Below are 19,300 nucleotides of genomic sequence, written 5' to 3'. Positions count from 1 at the left end.
AACACAGAAATAGTATAATCTACAACCATACACCAGTGAAAGTTTTGCTCAATTTGAATCTTGGAATTAGTTACTGGAATTTTTCTTTCTTTTTGTTTTTCTTTTTCCTGGTCTTAAATAACAGTGAGTGAATGAATACTGCTCTTTTTTGATTTGTAGACTTGTTGGAATTGTGTATCATGGGGAAGAATTTGAGAACCCACTCTTGATCATCCCTAAAAAGCCACAGCTGTAAGAACAATGCACCAGCTGAGGAAATAGTTGTGTAGGACAGTGGGCCTCTCTTCTTCTCCCAAGTGGACTTTTTTTCCTACTTGATACATTGAAGAATCTGTGGATTTATTGGTGAGGGTCCACCCCTCCTCGTATTTCTATTTATTAAGATTCTGTGATCCCTCTATGGATTTACAGTCTTACTGACATGAGGATTCACTGTACCAGTAAAGTTAAAATATTTGCATTTTTCTTCCTAGAGAAAGATTTGTTCATTTCTTTGCCTAAACCCTGCAGAGAGCATCTGGCCAATGTACCAAGTTCTTGTAATGTATTTTTCTGAAGTGCAGGGAAGCAAAAGAAAAATTGGTTAGTGAGGACTGGGCTTATAGTCACAAAGAACTCGGTTGAAGTCCCATTTCAGAGTCTCACTGGCTATGTGAGACCCATATTAAATGTTCTATATCTAAATTTCCTCATCTGTAAAATCAGGAGGGCTGTCCTTACAGCCCTAAATCATGATCCTATAAAAGAGGGAGGTGGATAAATTTCAGAATGACTCTTCAGAATGAAGAAAGAAACCACCTGAATACATATATTTAAGTGTAAAACAAACTAAAATACAAGATAATATACCCCAAATACCCAGCTATTCAGATTGCTGCTTCCTCTTTTTTGGCAGGACAAGATGTCATTACAACTTGCTTTAATGCCTAATCTTGGCTCTTTGCTTCAGGTCTCTCTTCAGGGTGGCAGTTAAAGCCATATCAAGTGCTAACTGATGTTTGAAGTATGATCTTTGTTAGCATCCTCTTTCTAGAGTCCAACTTCCACATGTCTAAGAGGAAAAGGATTCAATTAGATGGGCTCCAGGTTTTGGAATGTTATGAAATCTTGGAGGATGAAATGGCACAGTTACATTTTCAATGAATTGTTTCTCTTTTTACCCTGCTGCCCCCCTTCTCCCTACACAAGAAAAGAAGACAAAACCCACAGGAATAATTCTGAAAACAGTTCTGAGAAAAGAACATGCTGGAGCAGCTTTGTTAAAGATTTCAGCATTTTCATGTTTACATTGGATTAAATTAATGTTCACAACATTGTTTCTCAGACTTTGCAAATTACCAAAGGGAAAATGTAAATTCAGTTTCAGTTCAAGCAACTAGTTGATGTGAGAAGGTATCTGAAGAAATGCAGTCTTACAGTGGTTACAATACTCTGGTTATTCTGTGGAGTTCAGCAATTCTGACAGTAATGTGTAATGCTATTGTACCTCTGGGGTGTACTAAAGATGGCTTTGTGCGTTTCTTCCCACCTGATAGCTTAAAAAATGCAGCAAGAAGAACACCTCACTAGGATATTACTTGCTTATCCATGTTTCCTAAAGGAATTTCATTTTCTTCTGACCTTCCACTCAAATACATTCTGGTAATGAAAGTCAAAAGGAAAGTTGCTTAGCTGTGGGTTTTTGAAAACATCCCAGAAAATGATTCGTAACTTTTGCACAGCTTATGATAACTAATTTATATCCAAAGTATGTAGATATATGATATATATGTGGATATATCTCTCAGGAAATATATACATGCATGCCACAATATGTAGCTATATGGTGTATATTACATTATATATATCCATATTTATGGATATATATATATATATGGATATTTATGGATATCTCTCTCTCTCTCTCTCTGGAGATACATACATGGACACACACACACACACACACACACACACACACACACACCAGATAGAGTATTAAGACTAATTGTTCTCAAGGTTAGATGACAATTCCCCCCATCTAAATATCTGGTTCTAAATATCTCTGGGATTTAGGATCTAGGATCTAAGTCAATATTCAATCCTGTGAAAGAAGACTAACTTCTGTGGCTAAGGATCACTTAGACATATTAAAATCCCCTCCCTCCTCCAGAACCTCCACAAGTATTTACCAATCTTCCCACCTCCATTCCAGTTCTGATGACTATAAATCCTAGAGTACAAGAGAGGGAGATGGGTGGGTAAGCTTCTGCAATCACACCAGATTAGATTTCTTGAGAAATTCAAGAATCTAAGAAGACACACACACACACACACACACACACACACACACACACCCTCAAAAAAACCCCTCACAAACAAAACTGAAGGATTTTAAGTGTTTTAAGTAAAGAATATATGAGTAGATTAAAAATTCCATATACTTGGATAAGAATATAATTACATGTTTATTTTTATTAACTTCTAATCCCAATTTAGTGTTTCATTCAATTATTTAAAAACATTATTGGGACAAAAAAGATTAGTTCATTGCCTAAAGTAAACTGACAAATAAATTTGCTAACAGTAATTAGAGAAGCCCAAAAAATATGTACCTGAGATTTTAGTAAATAGTAGCCCCCAAATTCTGGAAAGCCGACTTTTGGTTCTTTATGTTAATTTCAACTTTCCATTTAGGACACCCTTGAGGAACTCAAAGCACAAAAAAGTAAATTAATCATTATAATACACCCCAGGAGAAGGGTTTGGTAAAGCCAGGGATTAGTCCCTCTGTTTCTGTATTTCAGACTCACTTGGGGTTGTGGCACCATGGTTAACCACTCAGGGCAGAATTGCTAGTAATAAAGGACAGAAAAGGAATCCTTTGGGAGATTAAACCTTCAGGTGCTGTTTACTCAGGCAAAGTTCAATTATCTGGGCTAACATTCAGCCTAGGAACAGCTCATGCCTTATTCATCTTTGCTGGAGGTGTCTTCAAGTCTGCTGTACTGCACAACTGAGGAAAGGACAAGGATATCTAAATGACCCAAGTACCAATAAGAGGTCATATTATCAGCCATTTTATTTCCTACAGTCCTCCTTTTCTAGGGAAATCCCCAGAACTGTCTCACATGCTATTTCCTAGGTCTTAAACCCACACTTCTTTACCTGGGAATATGTGGAAGTGGGAATACATGGGGGAAGCCCATCAAAGGACTGTTAGATAACTGCTGATTGATTACAAATTGCAGGCACTGGTTAGATGGGACTATTGCTATATTAACTCTGGATTACTTTAGTGAAATTCGATAGTAAGATTCAATTCTTTTGATTTTTACTTATGAACATCCCACTTGGGCATATTTCAGGTGAGACACTTCCTTAGTTCAACAGAATAGAAATTGTTCAACTATTGATTGAATGACTGTTGACTTAATAGGTAGGCCTAATGAACCTGGTACAGCATTGGAACAATAGCTTTGAAACCACCTGTGTGTGTCTTTGTTGAAATGCACACGGGAAAATATAATGCCCTTTAATGTTGACATAGTTGGGTTGTATGTTATTTTTACACCAATAGGGCCTTTTTGAGTAGTTGAAAATATTTCTGTTTCAAGAATCACACTGGACCAAATATGGAAAGTTAGGAAGATTAGAAACAACAATGTTTAACAACCATCTCTCTAGAAAAAAAATTATGTAAGACTCACATTTAGGTATAATCTTCACAATTAACATTTTATGTATCACTTTCTTTTTTTTTAGGTTTTTTTTTTTTTGCAAGGCAAATGGGGTTAAGTGGCTTGCCCAAGGCCACACAGCTAGGTAATTATTGTCTGAGACCGGATTTGAAGCCAGGTGCTCCTGACTCCAGGGCTGGTGCTTTATGTACTGCGCCACCTAGCTGCCCCATGTATCACTTTATTAAGTCTAAACAATCAACAAAGCATCAAATCAAGCCGTAGTTTGTGGCTTTCTCCAGTTTCTGAGGTACTATTGCTCATACTGAAAATTTTAGCAATCAGCTCTCTAAGTTAACTCCCACCCATTCCTAGTTAGAGGTAACATAGGATCTTCTAGTTATCTTTCATTACAAAAAGTATTGTGGTTAGTGAAGTCAATACTTAATTCTAGACAATATCAAATTTGGGTGTCATTTGGCCTAGGGGACTTCTTTCCTTTTACAAACCTTGTTAGTCTCAAACTGCTCTTAAATTCCCTTCCTCTTTCACTTCCCTCCCCATTTTTTGGAGATCAAGGAATTGCTAAACTGATTCTTCTTTATCCTATTTCTAATCACTTTTAGGACATCATCTCATTCTCATCTAAGGTATCTATCTGTTTTTTGTTTGACTAGAGTTGCAAAAGATTTTTAAAATATCTGTTAATTGAACATCTAAATTCTTACTCCAAAATCTATTTCATTTGAAGCCTGTGTCTGCTTTTTAAAAACTTCTTATCACTCATCCCCATCATCTAATCATTTGTCAATTGCTATCAAGTATACTTCCAAGGGTGACTCTTCACCCTCCCTCTTTCTGTTAGTGGCAACATCATTCAACCAGCTCCATCTACTTAAAACCTACTTCATTTGAAATTTTTTTCCTTCTTGTCCCTCACCTCCAGCATACAATCAGTTGTCAAGTGCTATCAAGTTTACTTCCAAAATAAGTGTCGAGTACATTTCTTCTTTTCCATTTTCACTGCCAAGACCTTATTTCAGTTCCTAAATGATTTCCTCCCTCTTCAGTTTCTTTTCCCTTTATTCTTCCTCTAGATTAATCATAGATTAAATCATATAATTCTATTGATTTCCAAACCATCCTTAACTCTTTATTGAAATTGAAATTCTTTAGCCAGGCATTTAAGACCCTCCAACCTACCTTTGCATCTTCACCTCTCCTTTAGGTAACCATTGTTTCAGCTAGGCTAGTCTGTAGTTTTCTGCCTCCTTTTACATGCCATTCCTTATGCTATGGACACTTTGCCTTCCATCCATACACCATCAAATACTATTCATGCTTCATGAAATCTTTTGTGAATCTCCACCTTCCCCATTTCAGAAATGATCTTTCCTTCTTCAGAACTTTGAATGCATCTCATTGGAACTCTTTTAAGTAATTTACCATATTCTCTTATGCATCAAAGACAAGGGCCATATGTCTTTTTTTTTTAAACTTCTTGTCCCTCACCCCCCTTAGCTAATCATTTGTGAATAACTATCAAATATACTTCCAAGAATGACTCTTCATCTTCCCTCTTTCTGTTAGTGGCACCATCATTCAACCACCTACTATATTTATACCCTATTTCATTTGAAATCTGTTGTTTTTTTCCCTTCTGGCCCCTACCTCAGAAAAGAGATGGGCACAGAACAAATGCTTGGTGAATGTTAAATCAACCTGTGATGTAGAACAACATACACACACACACACACACACAAATCTATTGACAACCTTCAAATTGATTATAATCTTGGGGGGACTAAATGAACAGCACATATGTCTAATGTTGAATTTGAAGAGATGTTTTGGAAATATCATTGCATTGTATTAAGTCATGACCTTTGGGAGACATCTAGAAAGAAGATGGTTTCAACTTGTCTTATGACTAAAAGGAGAATTCACCATAGTTAAAAGACTGACTTTTAGACAGATATTATAAGAAAAAGGAAAAAGGAATTAAGATATAAAAGAAAATAAAAAATGAAAGGAAATTTTAGAGATAGCTGAAGAGATATTGGAGAAGTTGATGTAGAAAATTTAAATATAGGGTAATTAAAACTTATAATTAAATGGATATAGGTCTATACTCAAGCTTTTTGTTGTTTATAACATGCAAACTTGGATTGTAGGAGAGGGTGGTAGTTTGTTATTTTGGTTTTTTATTTCATTTTATTCCCCTGTTCTAAAAGAGAAGTTATCTCTTGCTTTGAGTAGGAAAACTGAGTAAATTTGCTTTTTGATTTAAACTGGGATTGGAGGGGAGGAAGGAGGGATGAGCTGTATAATTCCCACTGGAGCCCTTGCACTTACAGAAATGATAGGTATGACATCAGCAATGCTTGTGCCTATGTGGTCATTAGGGAGTGCTGGGCTTAATTCGAACAGTGTATGGTCCTCAATAGCAATCAATACAGAGGCTTTTTGACATACATAGTTTTGATATGATCAAGATGGTAGGAGAAAGTAGATTTATTCCTTACATTTTGTATTGAAATGATCAAACCAATGAAGAGGTTTCTTTAATGATGCAATAGAATGACTGGTAACTTTACTAGGAATATGACTATTAGAAAAAAAGATCAGGGTCATTTTGGCAATGTAGGATAAGTGGAATTTTCTGGTATGAGATTTCAGACAAAATGAGGAGGAAGAGATGTTAATTCTTTACTGATCAAGAGTGATATATATATTATATACACACACACACACACATTCAAGGATCAGATTTTAAAAAAATCAACAACCCAGTTTTGTCTCCAGAAAAAAAAAATCTCTGCTTAATTCTACTATTTATCCTTGTTGCTTATGCATTTCTAGAGTTTTGGATCCAAGCCCTTTATGGACAGGGATGAGTGGATCTCCCTTTTTTTTCCCCTTCCTCAACTTGTGCCTGGAGGTAATATTATTAATACCAGTGCTAACAGTCCTATTAGAAGAGTGCTGTGCACACTACTTGTGTTGAATGAATGCTGGAATCACTTATGCATGTTCTTCTTTTTCTTTTTAAAGTTGCAGTGATGCCCAAAAGCCACTCAAAGCTTAAATCTGGTGTACCTATCTAATAAAATAGACTTCTACCAGAAGGATGATTCCCCTTCCACCTTTGTTTTGTCTTTGTAAATGTCACAAAAATACATGCATATTTAACTCATTGACAGGTACATTACAGATTAGATAAATGATTGAGAATAAAAGTCTGATAATAAAACATCTGATTTAAAAAAAATTTTGGTTTGATAACAGTAAAATGGAAATGTAGTGATGGTCTTCCCCCTCCCCCCTCCAATTTTTTGGTTCCAAATATCAGACTGTGGTAGTTCTACATTTGGGCAAGTGTGAGCAGATTGACATGAAGGCTAAACACTGCTAATCACAGTTAAAGAACTGGAAGGGACCTTAAAAGTTGTGTAATTCAAACTTCTCATTTTATAGATGAAGAAACTGAGACCCAGAGAGGTTATGATTTGCTCAAGATCACAAAGCAGTAGGTTATAAAACTAATATTTGAACCTAGGGCCACTCAATTACAAATCAAGAGCTTTTTCTATTTGGAACCATTTCATTTTATATCTCCTTTCATACTTGATAAGTGAAACCTTTAGTCGACTCTTAGATGGCTGCTTTGAGCACTTGCCCATGGTCACATAGCATATGTCAGAAGCAGGAGTTGCCTTCTGTTCAAAGTTTTAGACAGAAAGTCTCTTGTTGACTTCCCTTCACCCTTTAAAAATAACCAAGGATGAATTTTATGACAAATTTGGCTGTTCAAACATGCCCTAAAAGTAAATTTCATGTTCCAAAAGTTTGTGTTTAATAATGATTCAAGAATCGCAAACTATGAAATGTTTTGGATTTTTCTTTTCTGTATTATTGAATTTTGGGAGAGATGAAGCTTTGGGTTTTGTTGAGATCAGTCTTTACTAAATCTTAACTTTGTTTAAAAGCATTTTATAATGTGGTAAGAGACTCTAAACAATTATAACAGGATTCACCCTCACATAAAATGCTGTTGTAGCAAAATGTGTTGCAGTTGTATTTGGAAACAATGCCTCCAGAAGTAGCTGTACTATCTCTATCATAGTGTCTACAAGAGATACTTTTTTAAATGATTTGTTTCCTGTTCAGCAGAGACACTGTGTTTCAGTTGAATATTCAGGAGAAAAATGGGAGAAATATGACATTAGAAGAACTATTGGTAGAAATAGCCCATTTGGTAGAATATTCAGAAGAATATTGGTAGAAATATGACATTGTTTAGGAGAGAGCAAAGGAAACTTGATTTTCTTTTTGTTACCTGCCAATGGCTACTTTGAAAGAGAATGTTGAACAATAAAAAGCCTTACTCTTCTAGGTTGGGTTTATAATTTGATTTCTCCACTTCATATTCACATGGGAATTAACTCTGACAGGTAGTGTGAACCTGAGCAAGTTATTTCATCTATAAAATGGACTAGTTGGAACTGGATTATCTGTCTCTTTTAATTTGAAACATTTTATGTAGTGCCATAAAAGCATAAAACTGCTAGTTGCGCAATGAGGCCTTTAGATTAATTGATCTCTGTATTTTCTTCAAGTTCTAAAGTACTGATTCTTTTTTAAAATGTTATTTATTTTAAGGCAATGGGGTTGAGTGACTTGCCCAAGGTCACATAGTCTGAGGTCACATTTGAATTCAGGTCCTCCTGACTCCAGGGCCCTATCCACTGCGCCACCTAGCTGCCCCTAAAGTACTGGTTCTTTATGATGGTTGATGTTCTGAACTCTTTTAGAAGAAGGAAGATTATCTCTTGTAGGTCCATCTCCATCACACTGAGCTGTGAAAGAGCTAGGTATCCCTTCTAAGCTGCCATTTCCCCATCTAAGTATTTAGGATAATAATATCTGATCTGCTTGTTATAAACCTCTGGGGATTCTCACAAAAGCTCATGAGGATACTGAGAATGTTGGGCCTTGTCAATAAAGAGACTGCTTTGATTTCAACTGTTATACATTTCCTTGTAATTTCTTCCTTTGCCGTCATTCAGCAAGTAAGCTCCTGGTGTTCTTTGCTTCTGATGGCTGTTTCTTTATCCTTCCTCCTCCCCTTTTGCAGACATGCCTCGAATTGGAACGCTACTTGCAGACAGAGCCCAGGAGGATCTCAGAGACTTTTGGTGAGGACTTGGACTGCTTCCTTCATGCCACTCCTCACCCAAGCATTGAGGAAAGCTTCCGGCGTCTAGATCCCCTCTTGCTCCCCATGGAAGCCTCCACCTGTGAGAAGAGCTCTGCAGTGGACATTCTGCTCTCCCGGGACAAGTTGCTATCTGAGACCTGCCTCAGTCTGCAGCCTCCAAGTTCCTCCTTAGATAGCTACACAGCAGTCAACCAGGCCCAGCTCAATGCAGTGACCTCATTAACGCCTCCTTCCTCTCCCGAGCTCAGCCGCCATTTGGTCAAAACCTCACAGACTCTCTCAGCTGTAGATGGCACAGTGACATTGAAACTGGTGGCCAAGAAGGCCTCGCTTAGTTCAGTAAAGGTGGGAGGGGTGGCAGCCGCAGCAGCGGTGGCATCAGCCGGGGCCATAAAAAGCGGACAGAGTGACAGTGAACAAGGAGGGATAGGGGCTGACGCATCCCCTGAAAATAAGAAGAGGGTTCACCGTTGTCAATTTAATGGATGCCGGAAGGTTTATACAAAAAGCTCCCACTTAAAGGCCCACCAGAGGACTCACACAGGTAGTGGTACAAATAGGACACATGTGATTTCTCTCCTTTTTGTTTCCTTTAGTTCCACAGTATAATAGGTCTACTCTTACTCTGAGGCTTGTTACTCCTTAGACTACTTCTGGTGATATGGCCATGGGAGGTGGGAGGTGGGCAGTGAGAAAATGGAATGACTAGTTTTTCGGTGTCAAATGTCAAGATGTCCTATGTTCTAGAGATGGCATCAGGCTTGATATAGGGAGCATTTCCTAAAATTAGGACTATCAAGATGTGTAATTGTACTGCTGCCAAATTCCCCTTTACTAGAGGTATCTGGGTGACTTTTTATCAAGATTGCAGAAGGGATTCCTTTTGGGTATATGTTGGACCACTAGAAGGTCTTTGAGGGGGATCACTGTTCCCTCTGGCTGTGAAGTACCTTCATAAGTTATTGGGGGTTGATTCTTTGTGACTTGATTTAGGCAATCTTTCTTTTTCAAAGAAGGAAGCAGCAGTAATCTAACTATATAAGTCACTGTACTTGTCTGGCTAACTCATTCTGTGGATGTAGTTAGGCTTTTTGTTATTAATTCAAGTTGATATGCATGTGATTATAGAACTTTGTATATTGTGTGTGTGTGTTTGTTTGTTTTATAGGAGGCATCCATCCATGAATTCATTGTTAATGGAGAGACCTAGGGTTTTACTAGCCCCAGTTCCTCCAGCAATTCTGATTTTTATCACTCACCAACAGCAGGGGAGTTTCAGAGTTCATTAGATGTGATCATTCTGTAATTAATTGGCATTTCCTCTTTTGCATTGTTCTCTGGTTCTTGTGTTACTGGAAGATGGTAAGATAGCTTTATAATGAGCTTGTTACTACAAAATTGCTAACATGTGCCTGCATTACAATGTGTGTGGTATGGAGGGGACTGTATTTTAGGCAAACTAGAAACCAGAGTGATCTTTTAGGCTAAAGAGTTATCATACAGTTAAACTAATACCAAAGGATAAACTAGAACCAGAGTGTATTTATTCAAGTAAAGAAAAGGTTAAAATTCTCTCATGGGTACATTTTCATGGATTTTGAAATCAGTAGCAGTAGTGGTGAAGGTACAGTGATGAATGCTTGGGGCATCACCTAAATCACTCACAGTTTTTATGATTGGGATAGTCAGAAATGAGACAAAACCACATGAGGCTTAGGATGATCAAGTCAATGGCAAAATTGGTTGACTGACTCAAAGGAGGTTGAGGTCAGTGAGTTTGGTCACTTATCTTGGGAGTGCTCTTTGATGTGATTCATGGAACTTATCACAGAGAAATGGATCTGGGACTTCCAGAACTTGCCCCAACCAAATGGCATTGACCTTTTATTTGAAATTAGTCTCTTTCAAAGCTTTAGGCAGGAGAGAGTATGACATATTTTAAATAACTTTTAAAGAGTAAGGTAGAGCATTATACATGGCAAGATGCAGCCATAATGTGTGACCTCTAAATCTTTATCACAAGAGGCTGAGAATTGGGATGAGCCACATCTGATATTGTTTCTTTGCCAGCAAAGGACTAAGACATATGCCTCTCTAAATCAAAATCTTACTTTCCCATATGGTTCACGGTTGGTGTAAGTCTTCTCGTGAGGCATACTTTTATAATGCTATAGGTTCATCAGAATATTGACCTTCGTGCTTTGCATTTGAGTGGTTGTTTTAGTCATCAGATCTCAGGTTCTGAATTTTCTTCTATCTAGGCCAAAACTCTCTGTTGATTCTCTCCCTCTTGCTATTCAGGGATATCTTTTGTTTTTATAGCAATTTTACACATAAAAGTGAATTTAAATTTTTTTAGTCATTAGAGTCAGTGATTAATATATTGACAAGACATTGAATTGTTAGCCAATTTAATTTCCTAAGCTATTTCATCTTGATTCCTCTTTAGTGACTTGAAGAAGGAAAGAGGAAAAAGTTGGAGGAATAAATTGGAAAAGAGCATCTGTGCAGATGTGTGACTATGAACCTAACTCCAGTAAAATCCAATTGCTCTGAGTGACAGTCCCAGAGGGATTATGTCTGCAAGAAAACTTTGGAAAGCAAAGATCCTCTCCTTACCCATCAATGATCTTAAACACACACACACACACACACACATACATATATGTCCTACATGCAGGCATATAGATGTTTGTGTGTGTGTGTGTGTGTGTGTGTGTGTGTGTGTGTGTGTGATATGGAGGGGATTGTGTATTTAGTAGGAACTCCTTGGTATAGACAAACTAGAAACCAGTTGATATTTTAAGCTAAAGAGTGTGACAGAGTTAATTTACTTGCCTCCCTTGATGCTTTGAATAAGGAGCTACATCCCTCAGTGAGAGGTACAACTAGAGAAGTTTTTTCCATACTGACAGCTTGGTTCAGTATAAACCAAGGACTGGTCAGAGATTACTGATGCTAGAAAGGTGATATGCCTCTTGGAACCCATGGTACACACACAATGGGATGATAAGTAAGCATCAGGGGAGTTTGCCAACACCTAGGTAATACCTACCTACTGGAATGAAGTTGTTTCTCCTTCCCTCCCCCCAACACCCCCTCCCCCAATTGTGTCCTATTTTTCCCCCCTCATAAAAATTGAGTAGGAGAATGAGAATGAATAATAAGAGTGATCGCTGATTGATGGAATATGTTTTGGTATATATTAATGGTTGATTGAAAATGTTGTGGTCCTCAGTGATACTGATGGCTTTTTCCTCTGAAGAAAAGAGAAAGTTATCACCCTGTGTCCTGGAGAAACAGTTTGTATGTGAAACCTTCCTCAGGGGGGAAAAATCTTTAGAAGGGAAGATAGGTGTCTAAGAGCAAAGAGAGAGAGAGAGAATTAATTCAGGCTAAATGGATGGGAATGCAAAGTATTTATTTGGATTTGGTGTGAATGGGGCACAGGGGGAACTGAAAAAAAGGTGATAATTTATGTGGTGTAGATGAACCAAGAATAATGGAGAAAGCGTGAAGGATGGAATTAAATTAAATCCAAACATAGACCGGGAGTGAGGAGAGTAAAACTTGGAGGGGAGAGGGACAAAAGTACATGGCAAGGGGATTCTGGAGAGAGAAAAAAATCTGCTGATCTAAGTGAGAAATGCAGGGAGAGCTGCTGACCAAATGTTTGGAGGAGGTTAAAAAAGCTGAGCAGGATAGATGGGTTCTGGTTGGGTGGAGATTAAATCCAGCCACTTTAACCCAGGGCTCCCATAAATTCAATATTGACAATTCCAGTCTCTTCCTCTCTTGGAAGTATAGGCAGAAAGGAGGGGGTGGGGTATGGTAAAGAAGTTAGTGATTGGTTGTTAGAAGAGCATAGAAGTATGGCAAATATCTTGAGCTTTGAGATCCAGGAAGTAGTTGGAATAAATATGAAACTGGGAGACTTTCCCTGGCCCCTGTACAAACATAGGGTTCCAATAAATTGCCAATATTACTGATCTTCTTAACTTGGGAATTTAAGAGCTATTTGTTCTAATCTACATAAAGATAGCATTCAGTGCCCTAGATGGAATGTTTCACCCTGGGTGAGAGGCTCCTACTAGGTTGATTCCTTCAAATTCTCTGCTCTGGAGGAAGCCAGACAATGAAGTTGAATGATTTTAAAGGCAGAAAGAGGTCCAAGTTGATGACTAGTCTATTAATACAAGTTATCTGTGGAAGGTGGGAAAGGGGAGAAGGTGAGAAAGGGAAGGAGCCAGGTTAGAAATGGGACAAAAGAAGGAGGATAATAAGATCCTGGTAAAGAAGTTCATATAAATGGAGACATAATTTATCCTTCCTTCTTACCCCCAACATAAAACATTCACATGCGCATGTATGCATGCATAATATACATACAATACACTCATGTGCAGGTGCACATAGATCATCCTTTAAAACAAGTGCTTGCATATGCTAAGAACATCACTTTTGTCATTCATGTTGTTATCTCTGCCCCCCCTTTCACTGTAGTTTTGTTATGGGGGTAATTAAACTATTACTATATTACTATAGTAATTAAACTATTATGACCATAGTGTCATGGCTGTGTCTAGTGAATTGATTTAAGGTGAAGTAAGCATTAATTCTAATTTTAGTTCCACTATTTTTTTTTGTTTTCAGTGTCCAAACATGCCAAAGTGAGGTGTTTAAATTTTATTTTATCCACAAAATGTAAATCTAATTTGCAAATTCTTATTCTCAGATGTGCAATAAAGTAAAAATAGTATTAAAATCAGTAGTTTATATATTATTAACTTTAGCATAATTTGACAGTTCATATTAACCTAGAAGCAAGTATTTGCAACATATCATAGAGTAATTAGAATTGAACAGGTCTTGGGAAATTCTTTTCATTCTATCCCTAACCTTTAAGACCTAAACTCTCATTAGCAAATAAGTATCTTGTTTGAATTTGAGTGTTGAAGGAAAATATTTTAGAACATGAAAAACCATGGCAATTGATGTGCAAACAATAACAGGAAGACATTTTTTTAGCCATAGGCTTCAAAAGATCATTGGATTGTAGATTTAAAACTAGAAGGATCCTCAGAGATCTTCTAGTTAGACCAACCCCTTCATTTTAAAGTTGAGGAATTTGATATACATGGAGATTGTGATTTGCCCAAAATCACATGGGTAGTAGGCATCAGAGATGGACTTTGAAGCCAGGGCTTCATGTTTTTGTAGCCTTCTCTATGCATTCCATAGTGATTACAGGAGTAATGTGGAAATTGGAAATTCACTGATTATGCCAAAATCTAATCTTAGCAAATCATCCCAATCTTTTGGCAAACCAAGTTTTTTATAGGCACCTCAACAAAAAATGAAATTAACTTTTATCACTTGAAGACAAAGTCATGGTTCATAAGTCTCTACAAAATTGAAGACAAAACTTCCTCTTGAGCCAATAAAATTCTGCTAAGAAGTATATTTTTCACACCACTAGGGGAAATTATTTTATTGTTTTACTGCTTTTCAATGACTTTGCTCCTTAGAACTGACCAGCCACCTTTTGGGAGAATGACTTTTTTTTAATAGGTCAGTTCTGAGCTGCCAGTCTAGCTAGGGTGGGACATTCCACTTTCTGGAGTCCAGAAGTCCATTTGGGGAGACTTGTTTCAAGTCAAATTCCATGTCTAATGCAGATTAGAACTTTTGAGATCTTATAGAATACAAGCCAAACTCTTAGGGTAGCTCTATCTCTCTATTACCTACTTCAGTGTGGAATTCTCAAGGGAAGTTAATGATCCAGAAAGAAAGAGATGATAAGTACAATGAATATTTTTTTTCTTAGCTAAGTGTTAAGAGGAATTGAGTTGGTAATTTTAAAGCCAAATGACATAAATGGTAGCCATTTTATTTGCATTCCAAAAGGAAGTATTGGAAAAGATTTTTTAAAAACTCCAATTTCCAAATAGAGTAATTAATCCAAGGAGATTTCTGCTTAGAATTACCCTGCATTTATATAGGGGATTTCCTGTAAAATTCCTAAGCAATTTTACATTAAAATGACATCATTTTTCTATATGCTGTTCCTGAAGATAAGTAACCTCTGTTGTATGCAGTCAAAGTTGAGGAAACTGAGACTCAGAGAAGTTTAAATGTTTGATCTAAGGTTAGGGAAATCGGTAGCCTAGTAGGAGCCTATCACACAGAGTGAGACATTCCATCTAGGGCACTGAACACTGTCTTTATGAAAATCAGAAGCAGATGTCCTGAGAAATAAGAGAACCTTTGTCACTTTTAGATTTTGATATATCTCACTATTTCAAAGTTAATTAATACAAGAAGATACACAAAAGGATATTTGTAAAATACTCAGAAACATCTCAAAGAATGGTGACTATATATCATTTCATTTTACTTGGTGGGGTTTGGTCTTTTCCAAGTTGAAAAGATGAAAGAAGGAGGAAGAAGATAGGGTTAAGGGAAGAGGCAGTCTATGAAAGTGAGAGAGTAAATAGTTGTAAATCTTTGCACTTGGATGTCAGAGGCAGTATGGATGGAAATGTTTGAGCTAGTGATAGAAAATACCTGTTGGGTTAATAGCATGCACTTCAGCTAGGAGAAGGACTGGTGATGAAATGCTCCATTTCTCCTGTAGAACTGGGTGGCGTCTGATGTTATGCTTGTCTTTCAGAATGATGCCACTGGTGATAATACCCTTATTTATAGTTATGGTGGCCTTATTTCAGTTACAGAAACATCAATCACCAGGAAAAAATGAAATACTTCAATATGATATGTTGGGGGAAATAACTGCCACTTCTACTGCTGGACCACAGAAAGGGAACAACTGAGTGCATACAGTGGGTAAATTTAAGATGTTAAAGAACATTTAATATGCTAACATAAGACTGAGCTTTTAATGAGGTTCATTAATTAAATTTATCCATGTGGTAAGAGAAACTCATTAAAACCTGATTTAAGAAGAGGGAATATGGAGTAAAATGCCCCCCACCAAATTAGATGACTTGATTTTTCAAGTTAGGAGTCCTTTTCCATTAGCAAGAATGTTGGAAGAACTGAGCCACATGATATTGGGTTGAATGGTGTCAATGTTGCACATGTACATGTCCCACTTACTTTTGGATTACTTATACATTGATGGTAGTGTTACTTTAACCAGGTATTTGCAGTTTAATATCAGATTATAGAAAGGTTTAAGAGAATTTCTGGAATTAGCAAGATCAGGAGAGGCTTGGTTTTAGATCAAAGGGCTCTCTATCTCTCTGGCAATATCTAAGTCAGATCAAATGAGATAATATTTAGAAATGATTTAGCACACTGGCTATCACATAGGAGGTACTTAATAAATGCCTACTCTCTTATTCCCTTAGCAGATCCCTTCCCAGGTTCTTCCAGGTCCTCCTTTTTTCTCCACTTCCATTCCTTTACTCTCTAAACAGAAATTGGCCCCCCTTGCCTTGTCTCCTTCAATCTCAAAACTCCATGACATTTTTTTTTTGCTTCCTAATACATTTGGCACCTTTTTTAACAAAAATTTAATAGTCTTTTTTAATATAGTAATTACCCATTTTTGATGTCCTGAAATATATCCATTTCCTTCTATTTCATTTCTACTTCTGATGAGAGTTCTACAAAGAATTGTCGATGGAATGCATCTTCTTGGTCAATATTATAATGTATTTCCTTGCTTAAAATATGGAAGGTGTTAAAATAGTGGTAGTATAGGATGTCTCAAAAGTTTTAGTCCAAATAGTTTAGGTTTTTATAATTTAAAGTTAAATTAAGACTTTGGAAATATGCTACATATTCCTTTCCCTCTCAGTCAATATTGTTTTTAGAGGCATAAATGTACCTGAATGAAAAAAACCACAAGAGTTCACTAGACCAGATAAAGAAAATAATAGATAGTTTGTTTACCATAAGGGGGAAAAAGAATCTTAGCGTCTGTGAGAGACATTTCCCTTCAGGGTTGAATTTTGCCCAGTTATGTGTGTTATTGTTTAACTTGTGCCTCTGGAACATCTAACCTATGATGCTTTTCAGACATAAGAGATTTTACTCAGGCCTTATTGTATAGAAACTAATGTTAAGTAAGAGTTGCTCTCTCAGCTCCAAGAGTCTAAAGTGTGGATTAACACATACGAGGTGTAATTGAATTTGTCTAGAAAAAAAGTTATCCAGGTTACTGTATGTGTGCATTATGTGGAATGGAGGAAGACACACTGAGTTTAGCCCGAAGAGCTGGATCTGAATCCCATTTTTGATTATTCCATACCCATGGGCAAATCACCTAAACTCTCAGCTTCACTGTCTTTTATAAAATCTATAAAATGGGGGAGGGAGTAAAATGATGGGAGAAGGATTCTATTCCTAACCTCATGAGTTGCTTTGTAAATGATATAATACTACAAAAATATGAATTGTACAACCAAACTGACTTATGCAGTCTGAAATCACAGTATGGCACATGGAGATGTGCTGACTATTTTAGACTGTAATTTCTTTTTACCCTTATATCACAATTGTTGCTAAGTCATATATTTATGAGTTTACTATGTTCATTCTGCATCTTCCAAAGTAATGTCACCCCAATGGAATTAATTACTGTAGTGACAGAGATCTAACCTGGTGGTCTCAGCTCTTTTGCAACTGAATGTGGCAGAACTTATTGTCTGCTCATCTCAAGGTTTTTAACTGTGCCAAGCAAATGAAGAGTTGTCAACTCATCTGAGCCTTTTGTATATCTATATCTTGTAGTTTTGTTTATAAACATAGAGAGCCAAAGATAACTAGGTCTTCTTTCTGTGATAGAATTAATAAAATAATTTTTAGTTGCAGGGTTCAGGTGGAAGTTTCAGAAAATCATTGGAAAATCAAATTCAAGGGTAAAAGAGCTTTCAAATATAGGATGTGTTTAAATATAGTATGTGTTTAAAATGGCAGGGTGTGTTATTAAATACCTTTTTTTCTTGACCACACGTAGCTACAAACATTAAAGGAAGGTGCTGCACGCTATTTAGACATTTATATAGGGAACGATTGGCTATTGTATATGTGTGGGTTGGGGGCCTAAGCTTTTTTAAAGTGTCTGAAGGCTTACAACTAAGCTGAATTTGAAACTAAATACTGTCATTATAGAAGACTTCTTTCCTTTCTCTTTCTCTCTCTCTCTCTCTCTCTCTCTCTCTCTCTCTCTCTCTCTTAGTTCTTCCAATCTCTCTGGGGACAAAATAATGGCAGCTTGAAGCAGTAGAGAAACAGTAATTAGGGCAAATAGTAATGCTGTGTATGATTGAGGGAAATGTGAAGAAGGGAGGGAGAAAATGCAACAGACAGACTTGTACAGCTTGTTACTAGGAAACCACATCAGCATTAAATACAGTGTGCTAATTGGCTATCCTGTTACTGCCTGGGTACCAGCCTGGGCCTGCTACACCACAGCTGTTTCTGCTCTTTCTGGTTGCTAGGTAACTGCATCATTTTTTTCCCTTTGTATTCTAGAGGCTAATTGGCTACTTCTGCTACTGGTGTTGCTGCTGGGTACCAGTCTGGGCCTGCTGCTCTGCTGTTCTCCTGTCTCCTGAGGGATTTAGTTGGGGGGAGGAGAGGAAAGAAGAAGGGAAGATATGCGGGCGATTAATGGAGCATAAGTGCAAATTCTACATGATGTCTGGCACCTGCGTCCCTTAGACTGATTCTCTCTGTTAAACCCTCCAGCTTAGAATGCATGTTAGAATCCTGAAGTTGCTCTCCTCTTTTATTAGTCTTATGAAATCACCCTAAAAGAAAGGAGAATTTTCAAGGCTTAACATATAAATTGTCTTTCTCACCTATTAAGAAGTTAATATATTATTGTAGCTTTTGTTCATATTTGGCACAAGGGCTAATGGAATATACATTTATGATAAAATTGCTAATGCCTTTATAAGGAGGCACCTTTATTCATAATGCTTTAGGACACTGTCATTTATTTATTTGATTTTTCTAAAAAAAAAATCCGACTGGCTTTCTTAAAATCAAAAACTATTTATTTTGTCAGTGTAAAACCCAGATAACAAATAAAAGAGACCACAAGTAGATGACTGCTAACTCAAAAAAAAGATGGAGAAAATAGAAAATGTTTGTTTCTTATAACCACTGATAATGAATTAACTTATTGGCTAAATTATTTTCCTTGATGACTGAACATGTAGTCTATGTTCTTTTTTATGTTGTTAAATGTACCCACATGCCTATCCATGTAACATGTGTTACTAAGATAATTATAAAACACATAACATGTTATCAAAATAATTTAATTAAAATTTGTGTGTTTAAAAAATTCTATTGTCTGTCCCAAATAGGAATATAATGAATATGAAGCTGATTTTAATCCCAAAAAAGGAAATTACAAATGGGGCAATGCAAGGGTTTCTAAAAG

General features: G+C 36.8%; 1 protein-coding gene across 2 annotated transcripts in view; it reads left to right on the top strand.

The window, feature by feature from the left end:
- KLF7 (KLF transcription factor 7) overlaps nucleotides 1-19,300 on the top strand; it is a 97,247-nt gene that overhangs the window by 33,772 nt on the left and 44,175 nt on the right. Inside the window, exon 2 of one of the 2 annotated variants that reach the window (XM_074191518.1) lies at nucleotides 8,794-9,421. In XM_074191518.1, the coding sequence (XP_074047619.1) occupies nucleotides 8,794-9,421 (628 nt within the window). Of the gene's footprint in view, nucleotides 1-8,793; nucleotides 9,425-19,300 lie in introns of both variants that reach the window. The other variant, XM_074191517.1, reaches the window with a different exon arrangement.

This window comes from Macrotis lagotis, chromosome 6 (assembly GCF_037893015.1).
Source record: "Macrotis lagotis isolate mMagLag1 chromosome 6, bilby.v1.9.chrom.fasta, whole genome shotgun sequence".
Classification (NCBI taxonomy): Eukaryota; Metazoa; Chordata; class Mammalia; order Peramelemorphia; family Peramelidae; genus Macrotis; species Macrotis lagotis.
The sequence above is the reverse complement of the archived record's forward strand: the minus strand, read 5'-3'. Positions and strand labels throughout refer to the sequence as shown.